The sequence below is a fragment of the Uloborus diversus genome, chromosome 5, assembly GCF_026930045.1.
Source record: "Uloborus diversus isolate 005 chromosome 5, Udiv.v.3.1, whole genome shotgun sequence".
Lineage (NCBI taxonomy): Eukaryota > Metazoa > Arthropoda > Arachnida > Araneae > Uloboridae > Uloborus > Uloborus diversus.
This window is the reverse complement of record NC_072735.1, coordinates 114,515,349-114,535,248: the sequence shown is the minus strand read 5'-3', so window position 1 is coordinate 114,535,248 and position 19,900 is coordinate 114,515,349. Positions and strand designations below refer to the sequence as shown.

At 31.0% G+C, this 19,900-nt stretch overlaps 1 protein-coding gene across 1 annotated transcript in view; it reads right to left on the bottom strand.

Moving 5' to 3' along the window:
* Window positions 1–706: 706 nt before the first annotated feature.
* The window catches only part of LOC129221994 (eukaryotic translation initiation factor 3 subunit F-1-like), a 49,955-nt gene continuing 30,761 nt past the window's right edge, over window positions 707–19,900 (bottom strand). The window contains exons 2-8 of the mRNA XM_054856406.1: window positions 18,281–18,351; window positions 18,119–18,198; window positions 10,973–11,110; window positions 6,558–6,649; window positions 6,309–6,445; window positions 4,816–4,929; window positions 707–819 (exon numbers count right to left, since the gene is read on the bottom strand). Of these exons, the coding sequence (XP_054712381.1) occupies window positions 742–819; window positions 4,816–4,929; window positions 6,309–6,445; window positions 6,558–6,649; window positions 10,973–11,110; window positions 18,119–18,198; window positions 18,281–18,351 (710 nt within the window). The 3' untranslated portion in view covers window positions 707–741. The remainder of the gene's footprint in view (window positions 820–4,815; window positions 4,930–6,308; window positions 6,446–6,557; window positions 6,650–10,972; window positions 11,111–18,118; window positions 18,199–18,280; window positions 18,352–19,900) is intronic.

Genomic DNA, 19,900 nt, shown 5'->3' with positions numbered 1-19,900 from the left:
TGAACTTAATGGGAGTTTTAGTTAGCTTTTTAAATAAAATAAATGTTTCTCCTTTAAGATCTATGCTGTTCTTGCCTTGGATTTAGAATTTCTGTTTAGCGATTTCAGAGGAGAGACATTGATATATCTGCAGGGCCGGATTTAGGGGAGGGCAGGCGGGGCTACTGCTCCTGGGCCTCCACAACAAAGGGGTCCCCAAAGTAAAATTTTTACAAAATATCCTAACTTTCACAGGTCAAAAAAAATCGAAAATATCGGATATATACATATATATCAAAATATTCGGATATATATATCAAAGTATCGGATATTTTTGAAAATATGATAATCTTTTTGAACCCTGATTAGGGGCCTCCACTCCTTCGTTGCCCCGAGGCCTCCACACTTCCAAATCCGGCCCTGTGTATCTGATATTTTAAATTATTTTTTAAAAAAAAAAGACTGAAAAATTTATGTAAGATTAAAATGAAAGTGTAGTTCAGTCCAGGTAATTCAAATCTTGATAATCCGAGGTAGCTTAAATCCTGGAAGCAAGGGCTTCTCTTGAATATGTATAATATATTTTCTGAAAAATTATCAAGTCCAAGATTTAACAGAGGTCACAAAGTTGATAGTTTTTTAGTTTTAAAAATATAAAATTGTTGCATTTTACATATTCAACATGCAAAGAAATTCTCAGGGAAAAATATCTTTAAAAACTTACACAAACATTGATAAAATTATTTATTCAAATTAATAAAGTTACAAAAAACTTATTTTTTCATGTAGAGCAAGCTGACTTTTAGTAAGCTGAGCTAAATAAATAACCATAAGTAGATCCTGAAAAATAAATATTTAAGTTTAAAAATTGTAAACAAGCATATGTGAAAACAGATCATGAATTTCAAGCAATCCACATTTAGCAGCAATAAAAATTCAAAATTATAGTTACTCAACAAGTGTTTGTAAAGCAGTTATTGTTCAAACTATCTGCTGTGAAGCATTTTTTAAAATTTGTTTTCAAAAGAACCTTGAATTTGTTGTGAAAGATCATGAAAAAAAATTTGAAAACTCACTTATGAAAGAGTATAGAAAATATTGTTTTAAACTTTTTACTAACAGTTGTCAAATTGCCAGCATTTAAGTAAAAGACATTAAGTCCCAATTAATGGACTATTGCAGTGAATTAGAATTTTTTAACTAGTTATATTACATAATACTCCAATCATATTAATTAAAAATTACATCAGTAAACCTGCTGTTGAAGTTAAATGTCTTAGTCCTATTTATTCCCCTTTCCTTGCTGTAGAAAATGGAACATAAGAAAAGAGTTAATAATTAGATCACAATACCGCCCCCACCTGAAGACAAAAAAAAACTTGATCGAAATATGCACAACTGAGGTTTGAAAAAAAAAGAGATTATTGAGAAAAATTAGGAAAAAAAAAAAAAGACTAGACTGACTGGTAGGTCCATATTCCCTAAGGAGTTGTTTGCTTTTCGCAAACATTCGAGCAAGTTAGTTTCATTCAAAGGATGGTCAGAAGGTTTTAGTGTTTTATGGTCAACCCTTCCACATCATTTTCTTACAACAAAACAGTTTAGATCAGAAAGGAATTTCAAAGCAAGCTTTTATGCTTATATGCCGGAACATGTCTTCAGAAGAAAAAAAAGGAAATCTTGCTCAAAATCGAGTCGGGTTTTTTTTATCTTTTTTTTTAAACATACTTGGATAAATTTTATTTAGTTTCATAAGATTATTTACTAATTATGGCAATTTGATTATTGAAAAGAAACCAAATATTTAATTTTTATTTTTAAAACCTCATAAACGAAGGTGCAATTAAAACACATTGGAGCTATTTTAAGACAATAAATAAAACCTGAAAAAGAATGGGAGAAAAGGAATGTTTCGTTTCGTATGAGTAAAGCATACAACAAAAGAACTCAAGATATTATCATTTCATTTGTATCATCGTATCTATTTTATGTTTTACATGGTCAACTTTTACGTATAATCAATGCGGTCCTCATAATTTTTGTTTGTGAAATTAAAAATATTCAAAACCGTATCACTAAAAATCTATCAAAGGGTGCCGCGAATATAAAAAGTTATAATTTACGTTTGAAAATATCATGATTTAAAAATAAATAAATAATAAAAAATAATAATAGTATACGAATAAATAAAAAGCGTAGCAAACACATTATAATTTTTAAAAAACAAAACATACTCATACAAAATTAAGATATGTAAGATAATTAAATAAAATAATATTGTGTAAAATATATTATAAAATTTGAGGATTATGAACAATTTAGTGAAGGATGCTTGGGTAAGAAGGTGGATTTTTGATAACCAGAAAAATATATTTCTGTTTATTTGCTTTATTCACGCATAGAAATATTGGCAAATGTGTAAGGAAATATTTTCACACTTGTTTATCAGGAGTTCAAATGCCAGAATGCTAAGAAACAAAGCTTCCACGGAAAGATAAAAATATAACGCCTGATTATTGGAAGCATTATATGTGTCCCATCCAAAAGTAGTTGAAAGGTTAATATCTTAGTAAAATAAAATAAATTACAACAAGTTTCGTGAATTACTATAAGTTACATCCCTTTTGTCTAAGGAAAAGAGCTTGATTGCCGCTCCCCTAAAAGCACCAGAACCCAACAGAGAAGCGCAATAACAAGGTTCTGCCCCTAGAATGATAGCCAACACAAATTCGGCCGAAGCAAAAACTGCTAGAAATGCCGTGACGACACAGGTTCATCGAAGGCATTTAGGAATCATTTTCTTGCGACGAGCCTGAATCGGCCGGGACAAGAAATGGGTTAACGAGACAATATTTTCTTTTCATAACGTAAGGAAGTAAAGCAATGCATGTCGTAATGTAGTCCAAAGAATTTTTCAGATAACCCGAGTTTTCAGTAATCTGAGGTGGAGTGAGCCCCAAATACTTCGGAGTTTTGGGACTCAAATGTAATTACAAAAAAACTAATTTGAAATTTTAGATAAAAAAAACCCAGGTGCAAACTTTCAGAGCTCGAAGTAATTCTGTACAATATATCAAGGCAGTAAGTGCTATGGGGTCTCCTGGATGCAGGCCCGCCACTGAAAGAATTTCACAATTTCTTTGATGTTACATTTTTTTAATACAGTAAACTCCCAATCATCAGCAGAATTGAGTGGCACAAATGCTACGGATAATAAAAAACGCGAATAAGTCACAAAAAGGCTAAAAATAAGAGAAAAACTTGTTCCTCAAAAACTTAGCTGTATTGATGCATAATGCTTCTTACACACAGTGAATAAAAACGGTACAGTAAAAATGTTTTGTATTTTTACCAAACAGAACTTAACATCAATAAAGAACAAGTGTATGTACAATGAATAACACGAAATAATAAATAAGCAAATAAATAAATGAAACAAAACAACCAAGTTTAAATTTACAATTTTTTGACAAAAAAAGAAGAAAAAAAAAACAGCCTGTTTCCTTTTTGCTAAGAAAATACATGTTCCTGATTGTTAAATGACTGGCAGATAATCAGGAGTTTACTGTATACAGTACGAAAATACATGTTCCTGATTGTTAAATGACTCGCGGATAATCAGGAGTTTACTGTATACAGTCAAACCTGCTTATAGAATATTGGTTGAAAGAATATCCCGCTTAATGTAATACATTTTCCAAGTACCAAGCATTGTAATTTGCCATTTTGACCCCAGATATTGGAACATCCCGCCTATTAGAATAATTTTTCGTGGAAAATTAGTTAAATTCTATTAAGCATGCTTGACTCTGTACAGAGATAAAATATTCAAAATGAAAAAAACTTCACAAGGTTTTTTTTTATAATGCATGCAAACACAATTTTTAAGTTGCTAGGAACCATAGTAAAATAACTGATTATGGGCCTGTCTTGATGCAAACTGCTTAATGTTTTGAAAATGCCGTTTTCGGTATCATTAAAAAAATTCATTCATATTACCTCGTATTTAATACATGTTGGAATTTTCATTTTTGATAAAAAAAAATTTTTTTGAGCAATCACGATTGCTGATTATTTCGACTTGACCCTCCTTGATGTTTGGTTCCTTTTTCAATGCCACCGTCCCTTGCAGGCGCGACTCCTCCGGTCCTGAGCAATCCGATTCTCCTGGTCGGTGGCGTCCATGTCCTACACACATGCACACTCATACACTCACACATACATACTCACACACATACTCACACACATACACACACGCTAATGTGCATACACACAGGTCTACGCACACACACAAGCCTACACATACGTAACCGCCCAAGAGGAGGGGCACGCTTGTAGGAGGGACAGGAGCTATTTCTAGAAACAATAACTCCAATGAGTAGGATCCTGTCGCAACTCGTGATTGCAAAAAACATAATTTGAATTCAAAATTTCAGAATTTAGATTAATTTTTTGTAACAATGGGTTTTATGTTTACATTTAACCCAGCTTTCTTTACTGCTGCTTGTGGTTTTAAGTTGTTTAATGTTGGGTGCGTGCTTATGGAAGATGCGGCGCTTATTCCCGAAAATATGATATATATAGATACATAAGTATGCATATTATCATGAACTATTTTGTTACATTTGCAATAATTTTCAGACAAAAACAGACAGTACAGATAAAAAAATTTTGCACATAAATAAAATCACATTGCAGGAATATAGCAAACATCACATACATCACTTTTGAATTTTTACCAATCAATATAATTGTAGCAAAATAATGATGAAGTGAATTCAACTTATTCAATGACACTTTTTACTTAAAATAAAAACAGAATCAAAGAAAATTTACCTTCATATTTGAATTTAACATATCTTGAAATTCTTCAGGTGTCATCTGAGGTACACTCTGGACAATGTCCATCAATGTGCGCCCAACTGTATTATCAGCAGGTTTTCTATTTGCCTAATAAAGTGTTGAAAAAAAAATCATTAAATTCATCTTAGTCATAAAGAGAAGATGATCACATGAGGCTTAGTTTCGCAATTTTCATATTTAAAGAAAATTTTCAAGAATTAACAATCTTAGATTAAAAACCACAAATAAAACATAATTGCAGGGCCATGAGTGTTTTGAACTTTTATGGGGGGGGGGACAAAATATCCCAGCCATCATGACAATAAATATACATATATAAATTCAACTTTACAAAATAATATAATTCAACTTTATGTTTCAAATACAAATGCTATGTTAAAATGTTATGAGCTCAATTGTTCAAATTTAATATTTTTCCAAAAAAAACATTATCAACCAAAATAAGCAAATAAAAGTAAAAATTAATACAAAACTAAATAAGTTTTCAAACAAAATAAAAATTATGAGGAGATAACATTTCCGGGCTTATTGGCCGTGATCTAATTGGAGTAGAAATTCCAGATGTTTCGGCTTGCTTTGCTGCAGCCATCATCAGTGGTTTGAGTTTGGTGAAACTGATTCCTGGCTTGGGTGGCTCCGTGGCTATTACCACGGCCAATAAGCCCGGAAATGTTATCTCCTCATATTGAGGCCGACCGTGAAAGCCTTAAACAGTATTTAAAATAAAAATTATTTTTCAAATTATTAAATAAAAAATGAAACAAGCTAATCTGATGTAGCTCTTCCAATTGTCAAAATAACTTTCAATTGCAAAAAATATAAAAATATTCCAAGATGCAAAACGATTGAAAATTGAAAGAAGGGAAGCAAATCTTCATGAACCAAGTTCAATGTTGGGATGCTTTCCAAAAAATAAATACAGTGTAACCCTGATTTAACGGTTGCCAAGGGACTGGAAAAAGTAATCATTAAATCCAGGACATTGTTGAATCGAGGAGCATAGATATTCGATGCAGTCGAGTCCCAACCAGTAAAATGTATCATTAAATTGAGGAAATTGTTAAATTGGGTATCGTTAAATTGAAGCTATACTGTATATTTATATTTTACTAAATTAAACATAAAAATGCTAATCTAAGGTGGCATATGTAAAAATACCCCCCCCCCATCCGATAAAAATATTTGAATATTTATGAGATGCAAAAAGACTGAAATTTCAAACACAAGAATTTTCTGTGAAATTCTATTACGTTCATTGTTGATATGGTTCCAAAAAAAAATTTTTTTAATCCTTTATTATTTATCGAATTTAAACACAAAATAAGCTTATCTAAGATAGTATACGTCAAAATATGGTTGGAGCTTTTTATCCCTGGTCTAAAGGAAAATATAAAATCGGGGTTCCACAGTATTTCATTGAAGTATACAAGAGGATATTTTAAAGATGCAAACACATTGATACTCACTAAAACATCATCAACATAAGCAATCACTACGTCAGACATTTCTAACATTTCATGAACAGCATTGCTGATGAGATCCAAATCTGGTAATATTTCCACACTTCTTTGCTTGTTGTGCTTAGTTTGTTGTGCAATTTTCACTGTAAAAATTTTGGTAAAAAGGTTTTTTTAACAATTGAAAAAAAAAGCTGTACAAAGCTTGGATATAAATCAGATTGAATATATATTATTTTTAAATACAATAAAACATACTTCCAACGAGTTCAGGCTCATAGCCTACAACCTCTACTTTGCAAGGAGTAAACATAGTACCACTATTTTTTCCTGGGACTCCAAAATTAATACTGAAAATAACATTCAAATAGTGTTACAATATAGGCATTATTATACATATACATTAATTTTAAACAAGAGTAAGTACTGAACATAAAATGATTTAGAGCATATTTTAGTTTATTATAAGCAAACGATGACAAATTAGCATCTGTTTCAAAAAGTGACTCAATGAATGTAATGTCATTCTTTGACTACTGAGATGTAAGTAAGCTAAATACTTTGAATAGTAGAAAAATATCAACAGAATACAATGTCAAGCTTTTGGCATTTAAAAAATGAGAGCATTTCAAACTCAGAAATTTAAACATTTTTGTCAATGTTATTTGAGGCAGTTAAAAGCAAAGGGATGTAAGTTGACTTTTTAAAGTTTAGAGTAAAACACAATTAAAGTTAAAATCCTAGGTAGGCTATTGAATTTTTTTTTCAAAATCATGCTGTATATCAGCAGTCACTAGAGCTACTAGTACCATTTTTACCAAAAAATAGAAGAGAGGTTCTCCTACAAATTTGTATTGATTATCTCTCAATGTTCAATGTTGGTACTTACATCTCTTTGCTTCTCACTGCCTCATTTGTGGTAATAAGCAGCGTTAGAATTAAAATTTAAACTTATCACATCTTGATGACCTATGGTTATAGACAGGATTCGTACTCCATTCGGATGAAAAAATTCCATGACTTTTCCAAGACTTTTTCATGACTTCAATAAAAATTTTCATGATCTCGTTACACACTATTTAATCTCAAACTTGCTAATTTTTGGAAATGAGTATTAGCAAAACTTCTGCATAATGCCACAGACTCATTGAAGCACTTACTCGTAATGGACAAAATGTAAATGTACACTTAAAAAACTAAAGTATTCTTATTTGTCTTCATCATATAAATTTAAGTAAAGTAAAAATGCAGTGAAACGAATATGATGATGCTTAAGTGTCTGATATTTGTTTTATAAACAGGCAGAATGATATTGAATGGGACAAAGGTTGAAAGCGAGTCATCACAACGTTTCAATAAATTTGCTTCAAAAGTTGCCTTTTAGTGTCAACAGTGCATTTAATCATCCACGTAACTTGACAGTATTTTGGTTCTTTAAAGTAAAGCCACATAGTTTAGTTTTTTATGTTTCTAAACCAGATCTTTTTTGATAGAACCATTCAGTAATGAATCAATCTTCCAATTCAAAAGTATACTTGTTTACTTATTTGCACATTTTCAAATGCATATAAATTGATAGGTTCAGAAATTCCAAAATGTTTGATTCTTGACATTGAACGTATAGCAGTGGGTTGCATGAATTAGTTTTGCGGGTCGTATGTTGGGCTCTAATGTTTTACAGTATAAGAATCCCTTTTTTTCTGTATTCTTTCGTCTGACTAAAGATCTTTATCTTCTAAAACCTTCAACAAATTAAGATAAACTCTGATACATTTAATAATCAAGTTCTTACGAGTGTGGAATCAAACTCGGATGCAATTGAGCTGCTTTTTAAATGATGTCCAAGCAGTAAAATCACCTCGCAAAAAAAGGCAAGTGGTTGCGAAAAAAGTGGATGCAATGAGATTTAACAATTCAGATTTAATTTTTGGATCGTTCAATTTGCCACTTTTAATAGCTTTTATGTGCTATACTGTTAAATAACTCAAGATTTCTAATGCTCCTTTAGTTACTGTTCCTTTCTCTTTGTCCAGGACATTTTTCCATGACTTGAAATAAATTTCCATGACTTTCAATGAAAATTTCAATTTTCCATGACTTTTCCAGGTCTGAAATTCGCTTATTTTTTCCCATGACTTTCCAGGATTTCCATGACCCGTACGAACCCTGTATAGATAAGTTTATAGACTTTCAAATAAAAACTCCAAGTGTCAATTTCAATAAATAAATAAAATATATGAAAGGTAATAAAATAATTACATTAAATATAAATATTAAACATCTGGATTGCAGCAGCATCTTATTCAACCTAGATTACCATAGAAATTCTAGTAAATCTGGGTTCTTTAACAAAAAATGGGGTCCCAAAAATTTACAAAATTGAATGAAATGCTTTGAATGTGATAAAAAGATGTATCACACTTAAGTATATGATAAAATCCTTTTTCAAATTAATTAAATATAAAATGCTAACATCTCGTTAATTTACTACTTCTGTTGCTGTTGTCATACTAAGCAAGCAATTTGTGATGCACTGCTTCACTTTTCAACTACTTATAAAATCTTATTAAAAAGATAAAGTGTGTTAATATTTCAACAGATATTTTTGAATAATAAAAGTACTTTGGAATATAAAAAAAAACACTACTTTAAAAGCACTACGCTGAAATTCCACCTTTGCCATCACGTGAGTTTTCATCTTTGGCTTCACAACAAAGCTCACAAGTTATGTCTTCAATTTTACATGTAAAAGACTTAAAATTTGCTCCACTATTTGTCACCGAAGGATTTTTTTTTTTCTAATGCCACATCAAGATCAGAAAAAGGATAAATAGCAGTTTTAGAAACATTAGCTATTTCACATCTCATCTCCAATACCATTGAGCTAAGCACAAAGTAGCATCTGCACTTTTTATCAAAATTGAGTTGTGGTCACCAAGTGGCTCATTGCCACATATTTCACCTGAATACATTGTTATATGGTCATTTGTTAAAAGGAAATATTTTTTAAAAAATTCTGAAAAAGCTGCATCTGAATCAAATACATGGAGGCGTGCAAAACTTGAACGACAATTTCTCATTTTAAACTCGGCTGCAGATACGACTTCTGCACTTAGCATGGCAGAATATAACCTTGGTTGTATTATGATCAAAGCTGAACTCCTACAAAAAAAGAAAAAAAAAAAGCAGGATCCCTATGGACTTCAATACTTACCTTCGCAAGTAAATAGCCAAACTTCTATGCAATATGAAAATTTTCATAAGTGCAAGAGCTGTGTGAACTCTTGTGTGAATTAAGTCTTGATTGTGAAGACTAATCAGTCGCCTCCTTTACACTTCATTCTCTAGCCCTTTTGAAATGTTGTTATTCATAATCTTATACATATAAAATCTGAGTATCTATCTATCTATCTATCTATCTATGTCCAAGCTTCTTCTCCCGAACGACAGTGAACTGACCATCGAACCAGGTATCGATGGATTCGTAATCCTCCCGTCTTCATGTTTGGCTATTTAACATAATTCTCCGATAATAATTAGCGGAGATATCAATTAAAAACTTTTAATTATGACTCTTAGATCTCAAAATCAAATCACTATTTTTCGAAGGCTTTCCTCCATTCAAATTATTATTCAGTGCTTCAACTCAACTTTCCGGATGAACGCTTTTATTAAAATTTACAGCGTGAAGAAAATCATTGAGATGAAAGATCTGTTGCCATTTCTTTTTCTCGAATATAAAGAAATAAAATTAGGCTTTTGTTTTAAGGCTTTTCCTGTAATCAGGGTGTTTAAGTTGTTTACTTTTCGATTATTTTGCCGTAATCTGCAGCAAAATTTTGCTGCTTTTTTTTTTTTTTTTTTTGTTTAAGCCTGATTGTTAAATACGCGTCACATGACATAACTTTCATTTTAGAGGAGGACCGTGCACGTCGTAAAGTAAATGAGTGATTTACAAGTTATTTGAGTTCTTTGAGGGTTTGTACCTGGAAAACGGATTGATGTAATTCTTGTACGACCATGTGGATAGAATCCATCCAAATATTTATCTGAGTGGTATGTTGCATTAATAAACACCCGGGCAACGCCGGGTAGTAGACTATTTTATGTAAAAAGCGGATTGTTATTGTGCATAAATATTTCCGATATAGACTATCAGATGTAATTCAGTTTAACGTGAGTAAGGATTATAGTTGATAATGCATATATTTTCCCCTTTTGTGCTGACTGAAAATGTACTCATAACTTGTATCATTGATAACGATTATTAACGTTGATGAGGTGTTTTGCCAAAAATATGTTTTACTGGTGTTTTGCAAACCTTGCTTTACGCGCATTTATTTATTCCTTAACGCGTTAGAAACTAGTGTCAGTGTACTACAAAAGCATCAACTGGACTGCTCTTACATTTTTCAGGTAGCCCGTGCAACGCCGGGCACGCAGCTAGTTTAAAATATTGCTCGTGAGTAAAAAAGCAATGACCAATTGATGCAGAATCTAATTAGAATTAGAAAAGAGCACAGTTTCATTCCTAAAATTCAACCCTCTGAAATTTTAAATATCTTTTTCTTTGAAAAACTTTTACTATAACTGTTTTGACACAAGCCATTCAAAATAATGAATTTTCAAGAATTTCTTCCAAAAGATATACAATAAGTGTCCACTAATCTTACCTCATAAATGCTTTCCATGTAACACTACCCTCAGATAAAGATGTGTCTACCGTAAGATGAACTGGATTAGTAGTCTCTCGACTGTAATAGTCATGAATAAGAACAGAATGTCCGGTAACATCTGCTCCAGTAGCATACCTAAACCATAATAATTTAGAATTAAATCTTTTCATTTTGCTTTTTGGGTATGAAAGTCAAAAGATGAGTTGCATTAATACAAAAAGTGCAAAAATGGGTCAAAATTTAAATTTTTAAAATTAAGTTTTTGCATGCTAATTGATAATACTTTCACTTTACTACAAAGCAATGACACAGTAATTTGTTAGGTGTATGATAGACCCAAGATTGGTATTATGTCCACTTTTTTGTAAAAAGTTCAGGACCAGAGTTTGCCGATATACCAGTTGATATATATCATGATATATATCCAATATTAATTTTGAAAATATCATGATATTTCAATATTTTTGATATTTATTTTTTCAACAATGGTATTTTCAATAAAAATTATATTAATCATAGTAATATTGTTCATTTACTATTAAAAATAACCAAAAAGTTATGTAACTACATTTTTATGATATATTAATGCATTATTAATACAACATAGTGATATAATATTCCTTTTTATTTAATTCCATAACATTATTAGCAATATTCCTTTTTCCATAACATTATTAGCAATGTAAGAATTTTAATTCTTATTGAAAGTGCCTCATTAAACATTAAAAAGGAAAAGGGCCGGAAAAAAAAAGTGTCTTATGACAATGCACCAACCGATGCATATTTTTTATTTCTGAATTATATAACCGTGTAAAAGTAGCTAACAGAAGAATAATGAGTATAAAAACTAATTCTAAATTAACTCCATTAAAATTGATAAAAATGTAAAATGAAATATTAGCAGATCTGGCTCTTGGGGTAGGTAACCAATGCAGCCGCCCAGGGCGGCAAATTTCGAAATTGAAATTTTTTTAAGAGTATGAATATCTGTATCAGCGCCAGAGGATTCGCAGCTTCAATGCTAGAAAAAAAATATTAATGATAATAATAATTAAGACTGTGTACCGCTGCTTGTATATGCAAAACACAGTTCAAAATTAAACTAGAAATTCAATTTACTTTTAGAGGTGGCAAATTGTGCAATTTAAGAATCATTTAAAAATATTAATACAGTAGACCCTCGTTTTACGCGGTTTCGATTATACGCAGTTCAAGATTTGACACCTTTATTTTATTTTACGCGGATGCAGCAATACAAACAGACAAAATTTTCCCCTCTAAAGATAGACGATTACTTAATAAACTGCATTTTGGCGTGCTAATGATCAAGCTTGGGGCACTGGAGACATTTTATGCAGTTGGTTCCAAAGTTCTTTCGAGAAGTAAGTTATTTAACTCACAGTTCAGAACTCAATGGAAGAAGAGCTTTTAGAAGTGACAAAGGAGTCCAAAACCAACGAGGAAACAGACATCAGTGACACACAACCAAAAATATTCACATTGAAAATTTTGAGCCATTCCTGGACAATAGAAATGATCTTTCTGATCTGTTAGTGAAGGAAGATTCTATCATGGAAATGACGCAAGTGATCATGGATACGTTAATGCTCTGCAAAGAATTACAGAGAAAAATTCTTAAAGACTGACAAAAGACTATCACTGCCAGCTCCTCTTTATAGCCCCCCCCCCCCAAACACGAAATTAGTTTATGTTTTCTTTATACATGTTGTGCATAAAAATCAATATAAGTACACATTAAACTTATTATACAATTAGTCATCATTAAAATGAAACAGCTTTTATCTACAGAACCTAACCCCTATATTAATACTACAATTAGGTCTCAATTTATGAAGTTTCAACTTAAGCGGCACTTCCGTGGAACGTAACTCCCGCGTAAAACAAGGGTCTATAGTATCTATTTCTACACCATAAGATGCACTTGCAACTGTTTTGTTAATAAAAAATATAATTTAAAGTGTGTACCAGTGCTTGGATGTGCAAAACCCAGGTTGGAATGTAACTAGAAACTCCCTTTAATTGTTAATGCTTTACTATTATTTCTATTTTATTAAAATATTCTTTTATATTATTCAATTGGGGGGAGCACTTGTTAATATCGCCTAGGGAGGTCGAACTACTAGAGCTAGCACTGAATATTCGATATATAAATAATGAAAGAAACGCTAATTTTAAGTCTACATATTGTAATACTATAAGAAAATGAAGAGTGATTTGAGAATGCATTTACTATTTCAAAGACTTTAGTTGGTGCTGATTGAAAATATCGAACATGCATCTAAAATATCATGATATTTTCCAACCCTATGCTGGACAAAGTTGGACAAAAGGAACGAAACTGGACAAAATGAAAACCCAGATATTCTTTATGCTTTACACATGACAATGGTTTTATAATGCAATAGAAATATAATTGAATGATTACATGGTTCAATTAAATTAGAATTTTATTGTAATATTTATCATTAGTAAAATATTTTTTAATTATTCATAGTTAAATTAAAATGGTTGTTTCAATCATAATCTAATAAATATACCAAGAAAATGTTAATAACAAATTTTCTACTGTAGAAGTAATCAAATGGAACAAAATGAAGCAGCTGAACAAAGTTGCATTACAATATTATTGCATATTTCTAGAAAAAGAAAGGATTTATTTCTTGTGGTATAAATATTTGAGAATAAATAACATTCATAAATTTATTGATTAAAAACAAAGTCTCAGTTTTTACGAATAATAATGCAATTTAATGTAAAAATAGTGAATGTCTGTATCATTGCATTTTTTAATTAAAACATTTGTCTGATTTAAAAAAAAAAACAGATTTATTATTTTGCTTTAAATCTTTATTTACTTTGAAATAGCCTTGGATACCACAAGAAAGTTCACTTAGGTACTAAACCAAAAGTGAAAGTATATATATATATATATATATATATATATTAAATTAAAACTTGAACCAAAACAAAAGAGCTCAGCTTCAAATTTTCATAAATGTCATAACAAGTTCAGGTTTCATCTCAATGTATAATGTTACTCTCATAAGCTGAAGCTTGACTTTGATAATGTTCATTCTTTTTTTGGATTAATAGGGAAAGGTGATTCACACCAAGTTCATTTAGGTTGTTTTTGTAGAAGTTTTGCAAAAGTATTCCAACTCCAATCCTCGCAGTAACAACACGTTTCTCTTTCACTGAACTATCCAAAAATACGTAATCAATGTCAAGGTCAAGCTTCAACTTATCAGAGTCACACTATAACATTTTCTTTCTCAATACTAACTTTTTAATTCATTTTATGACTTTTGATAAAAAACTCAAAAACTTTATGCTTTTTTTAATAAATACATTAATTAGAAATGGAACTGCTATATGAGCGACAGATTGAAGATAATAATATTTACAGCAAATGCACGTGTTTTATAAATAGTTTTTAATGCATTTTAACTTAATATTGAAAATTCATTTTAAAAAAAAGAAAGATCTTAGCATAAAAAAAGCTCTTTTTTGTTTCTCTCATTTCCCTTAAAGTTTCACATATAATTGTGCATACACAAACCAGGGCAGGGTTTAAGGAAGGGCAGGCGGGGCTACTGCCCCGGGGCCTCCACAACGAAGGGACCCCCACAATAAAATTTTTACAAAATATCCTAACTTTCACACGGGTCAGCAAATTTTACGTTTTTTCACCCAGACTTTTGTGTGTGTGTGTGTGTGTGTGTATTTTTACAAAGAATGCTTGCACAAAAGTAAAACTGTTACCGACATATCAGAAGGGGGGTGGGCCTCCACTCCTTCGTTGTCCCGGGGCCTCCACACTTCCAAATCCAGCCCTGACACTAACATATGTGTGCTATTTAGATTCCAAAAATGCTCCAGAAATGAAAAAATCAACATATTTATTTAGTATTGTTAAGTTCAGTATTTTTAAGTTAAAAATTTAAATAAACCTACTGAAAAAAAAGATAATTTTGTCCAGTATAAATTATTCACAGTGGAAAAAACCAGACAGCCCTGGATAGACCATCTCAGACTTATAACTACACATGCAATCTCTTATGAAACAAAATTCTGGGTAATATTTGCAGTGATGTTCTTTTTTGAGATCTGAATTGTTGGTTGTTAATTTAGTTTATCATTAAGAAAAGATCTAGTGTACAGAAACGACAACTTTATAACAATATTTTGCCACTTATTACTTAATTTATTAAATACAAAGAATTTTTAAACATAAAAAAAAGGTAATATAACAGGGGTCTGGCCAGAGGATATTTGAGTCCGTCAACGGACCCTTCACAAAAATCCGATCAACCAAAACAGACCTTTCACAAAATCCCGATCAAACAAAACGGACCTTTCACAAAATCCGGATCAAACAAAACGGACCCTTCACAAAATTCTGATAAACAAGATCGGATCTGTCACAAATTGTTTATTGGAAGAGCAAATCTGAAAGCAAAATAACGCATATTTCTGTGTATAAACCAATAATTTTTGGAACCTTTTTTTAAGTCAAATTAGAGGGATCAGCTTATACAAAATCTGCTAATTTTGAAGAAAAAAAAAATCGGCACTCTTGCGATTCTCCTGCAAGCGATAAATAATTGCTACTGCCAAATAAATATAATCAATAAAATAAATATCAGAATAAATACCAAATAAATAAATATCAGAGGGATCAGCTTATACAAAATCGGCTAATTTTGAAAAAAAAAAAAACGGCACTCTTGCCATTCTCCTGCAAGCGATAAATAATTGCTACTGCCAAATAAATATAGTGGTTGTTTTGTAGTAATTTACCGTCCTAAAGCTCCAGATGGAATAACTGAGCTGGTGGTGTAGTTTATAATGGTTGTTTGTTTTATCACAGCTAATTAGCAGCGGTGTTGTAAACTTTTCTGAAAAGGCATTGGTAAGCACTTTTCTCCGCTCATGATTTAACAAACAATAATATGTATCTGCGAAATGAACTTAGAACTGCAAAGGGATAGTAAGGGTGAGGAAAAAATATGATCACTTCAGATAGCGTTACCAAATTCAAAATTATCACCACTTAGCGTCTGGCGTTGAACTTTTATAATGATTTGATTAGAAAATATTCTCATCATTTTTCCAGCTTGTCAATATTTGCGTTTTTACGGTGCGGTGCCATGTTTAATTATTGTTATTTTGGGAGAAAATTATATGGGTTTTGATTTTTCGATGCTAACAAGGATGATTAACTTTAAATAAACTCTTTCAATTACCGTTTTTTTTTCTTTAGATGTCTACATTTTGAAATATGCAATCTTTTAACAACCGATATGAGAATCATATTTTATTCTTTTTTCAAGCTAACTTCGCTTTATTAGGAGTCAAATAAATGAAAAGTCTCTTTATTCTGTTAGAACTCTCATTTCAAGTTTTTAAAGCAAAATTCCATTTTCTGTTATGAGTCAAAAATGAAAATGCTGAGATGGTTTGTTTTATTTTATTTTTTTGGTCAACTGTGTCCACAGATATTAATGAAATGGTTATCATAGGACTCTAAAATGCAATTTTAAAATAATTTTATCAAAAATATTTCTTTTACAAGGCGTTTTTATACTTTTGATGCCTTCACTTTGAGAATTGCGATCTCTTTGCATCCGATATGGGATTCCGATTTTTCGAATTTTTGATGATCATTACGCTTTTTTAAGAGGTAAACAATTGAAATATCTTTTTATTTTTGTTAAAATCAGGGAATTTATAAGTTTCAAACGAAATTCTGTGCTTTTTAACAGTGTCTTGGGTCAAAAAGTTGAATGCAGAACTCTATTCTGAATTTTATTTTATTTATTTATATTTTTGTTACAATTATTTTAAATACTATACAGAAATATATGTAGTATAATTTAACATAATGTAGAATGTTAGATAAATATTGATACTTGAAAGAGCGATGACCCCCCCCCCCCCCCCCCCCCCCCGCCAAATGTCAGAAAAAAAAAATCCAGAATGATTTTCTCGACATAGAAGAGGAAAACACTCAACTTTAAGTTTAATTGATGCAGTTTTGTGCCATCTCTAAGTTCTAAAATTTCGTTTTAACAAAAAAATTTTATTTTATTTTTTATTTATTTTTTTTTTTTGCAAAATTTTGATTTTTTCACAAAATTAATTCATTTTTCTCAAAATTATTTGATTTTTCACAAAAAACGGACCTTGTGGAAATTCCTGGACAGACCCCTGTATAATTTATAACTGCAAAAAAAAAAAAAAAAGAAAGAAAGAAGAAATTCTTAACAAATTAACGTTTTATGCTTCATATTTATCTTTAATGTTTGCTTTGACTGTACAATGCACATGAGAAATTTCGCAATACTATTAAACTTATCAATGTTTTATAAATTCTTCTCACACACATTGGCTTTTTTTTTTAAATTCATTTATTTTTTATTTATTTATTATTTTTTTAAATTAAAACTTGAAGATACATTATAAGGATTTTAGTTTGAAATCTATGTCCGGTCTCCGAAAAAATCAAAGATCCGGCACTGCCACTAGGTGTACCCGACTGCGTATTTAATGTCTTTAAGAGCACTTCAAAACTTAAGAAAAGGACAAGTGTAATTAGCCACTTTCTATGGCTTGCACCTGCTAATACGAGCAATTATGGATATCTTGATAATCTTTCTTCAAAAACTTATGCCAAAACTAATGTTCATGGTCCTATGTAATGTTTTTTTCTTGCACACCAGATCTAACATACTTTTCTCTGACATTTTTCTCCAAAATAACTGGTCACAGAGATGCAGTTTGCTGATTTTTTTTTTTTTTTATTGCACTCTCAAATGAGGAATCTAGTATACCCGGATTTAATCCTTTCTTGATAAGATAATCCTGAAAATATAGATGCCAAAACAAAAGGGTGCAATCATTAGCAAAGTTTAGAAAAAGGTGTCAAATATCACACTAAACGATATTCCCCCCCCCCCCTTTTTTGTGAGTCAGAATCTAAAATTTGGAAGGTTCCAAAACAGGGAACAGACACAGTCCGGTTCCCATAAGGGTCCAGTTCCCAGTCCCCATATGTGCCGGATATGGGGTTTCATACTGTATCTGAAAATAAAAACATTTTTAAATAAATAAATATCTCACCATCCAACTATAACTTCACTAGGATTAACCTTTTTATGAAGTTCATACATAGCTTTTGCAAATTCCATATCAACAGCAACCTGCAACAAAAACTCAATTGATTTCCTCAAATAACGGAGAGAAAAAATCAAAAAGATTGGAAACATTTAATGAAATACTTACCTCATCTTCAGATTCATTGTGAGGAATGCACAAGCAATTAGTAATTTCAACAGCACCTTTTTCATGCACACCTGCCAAAATACACATAATTTATAAAATAATACATTTATATGTACAGCCTGAGTAAAAACTTTAAGGCCAGTATAATTTTCTTTGAAAAAGGAAAATGAAGCTTAAGGGATTTTAATATTATTGTATTATTAATTATTAACGTTCATTGGTAACAAATAACACAACAAACAGGATTTGTAAAGCATGCAATAACCAGAAAAGCAGTGGTTTATTCAAAGTTAGAATTTCAGTTTGAGTAAAAACTTTAAGGCCACTAGTATTTTTAAAAAACTGCAAGTACATATACTGTAATAAATGTCACCTCAGTTAACAAGATTGTTTAAACCCTTTAACTTGCAGTTTTGTGATTAATTTCTTCAAAGTTTTTGTCCTATTTGTGACGATATTGTAAGGTAAGAAATTAACTGTTGAAGAAAGAGGGCAGATTGAAGCTTCTTCTTCAACAAGGATAAGTAGGCGTACTATTGCGAGAAAATAGGAAGATCGAAGACTGAAGTCAACATTTTTGTTTGATTTAAACACAATTAGGGTAAAAAGAAAACCCGGGAAAACTTAAAGCTTTGTCCTCGTGTCATGGAAGAAGAGTTTTTAAATTGTTACATTACCTGAAAAGTACTCAACCAGGAAACTTATTGAGACGATAGGTTTAAATGTTTGTCAAAAACGATATATAACACAATTAGAAGGTGTGGAAATTTTATTAATGCTGCAAAATTGCTTAAACCTCATTTATTGAAAATGCACAAAATAGAGCGTTTCAACTTTAGCTAGGAAATCATGACCTGGGATAACCAATGAATATAAATAATTTTTTCTAACAAAAAGAAGTGGAGTTAGGATGGACCAAACGGACGGAGGTACTATTGGCATGATTTACGAAAAGAAAAAGAAATATTCTACAAGCGCCAATTAGATGGAGGCTCTGTCAGAACTTGAGAGTGCTTTGCTTACATTAGTTCATTCTATTAGTTTTAAAGATGCAATTGCTTTTTTTTCCCCCAAAACTATCTCTACCTATAGTAATAGGAATGAATATTTTATCTGAAACATATAGCATATTGTAAAATTTTGGGGAAATTTTCATACAGATTGGGGGAAATGTTGGCGTTAAAAACATTTTCTGCACCCCTGATTGGTCAATGTTTTTCCGGTTACGCATTTAAACTCTCCCCTGACCTTGATTCATCCATTTGTTCATTTCGCACTGAGGAAGGAGGCTATTGCCTCCGAAACATGTCTGCGTTTTTAAACTTTTTATCTTTTTTGTGCTTTTAAGGTTGTTCCATTTTTATCTATTAGAAGCCAGTATTACTTCAAAATTATTATTATGTTTTACCGGTGCTAATCTTACATTTATATAAATTTTTGGAAACAAACTTATTCTAAAAAGGAAGTTAAGGACATTTAGGATGGCGATAAGATATGAAAATCATCGATTTTACTTATTTTTTTAAGTCAAGAAAAGTTGTGAATAGGAAAATTTGAGATTTTCTTTAGCCTTTATGTAGCTTTTCCTAAAATTTTGATGATCATATCCAGGGGCGCGCA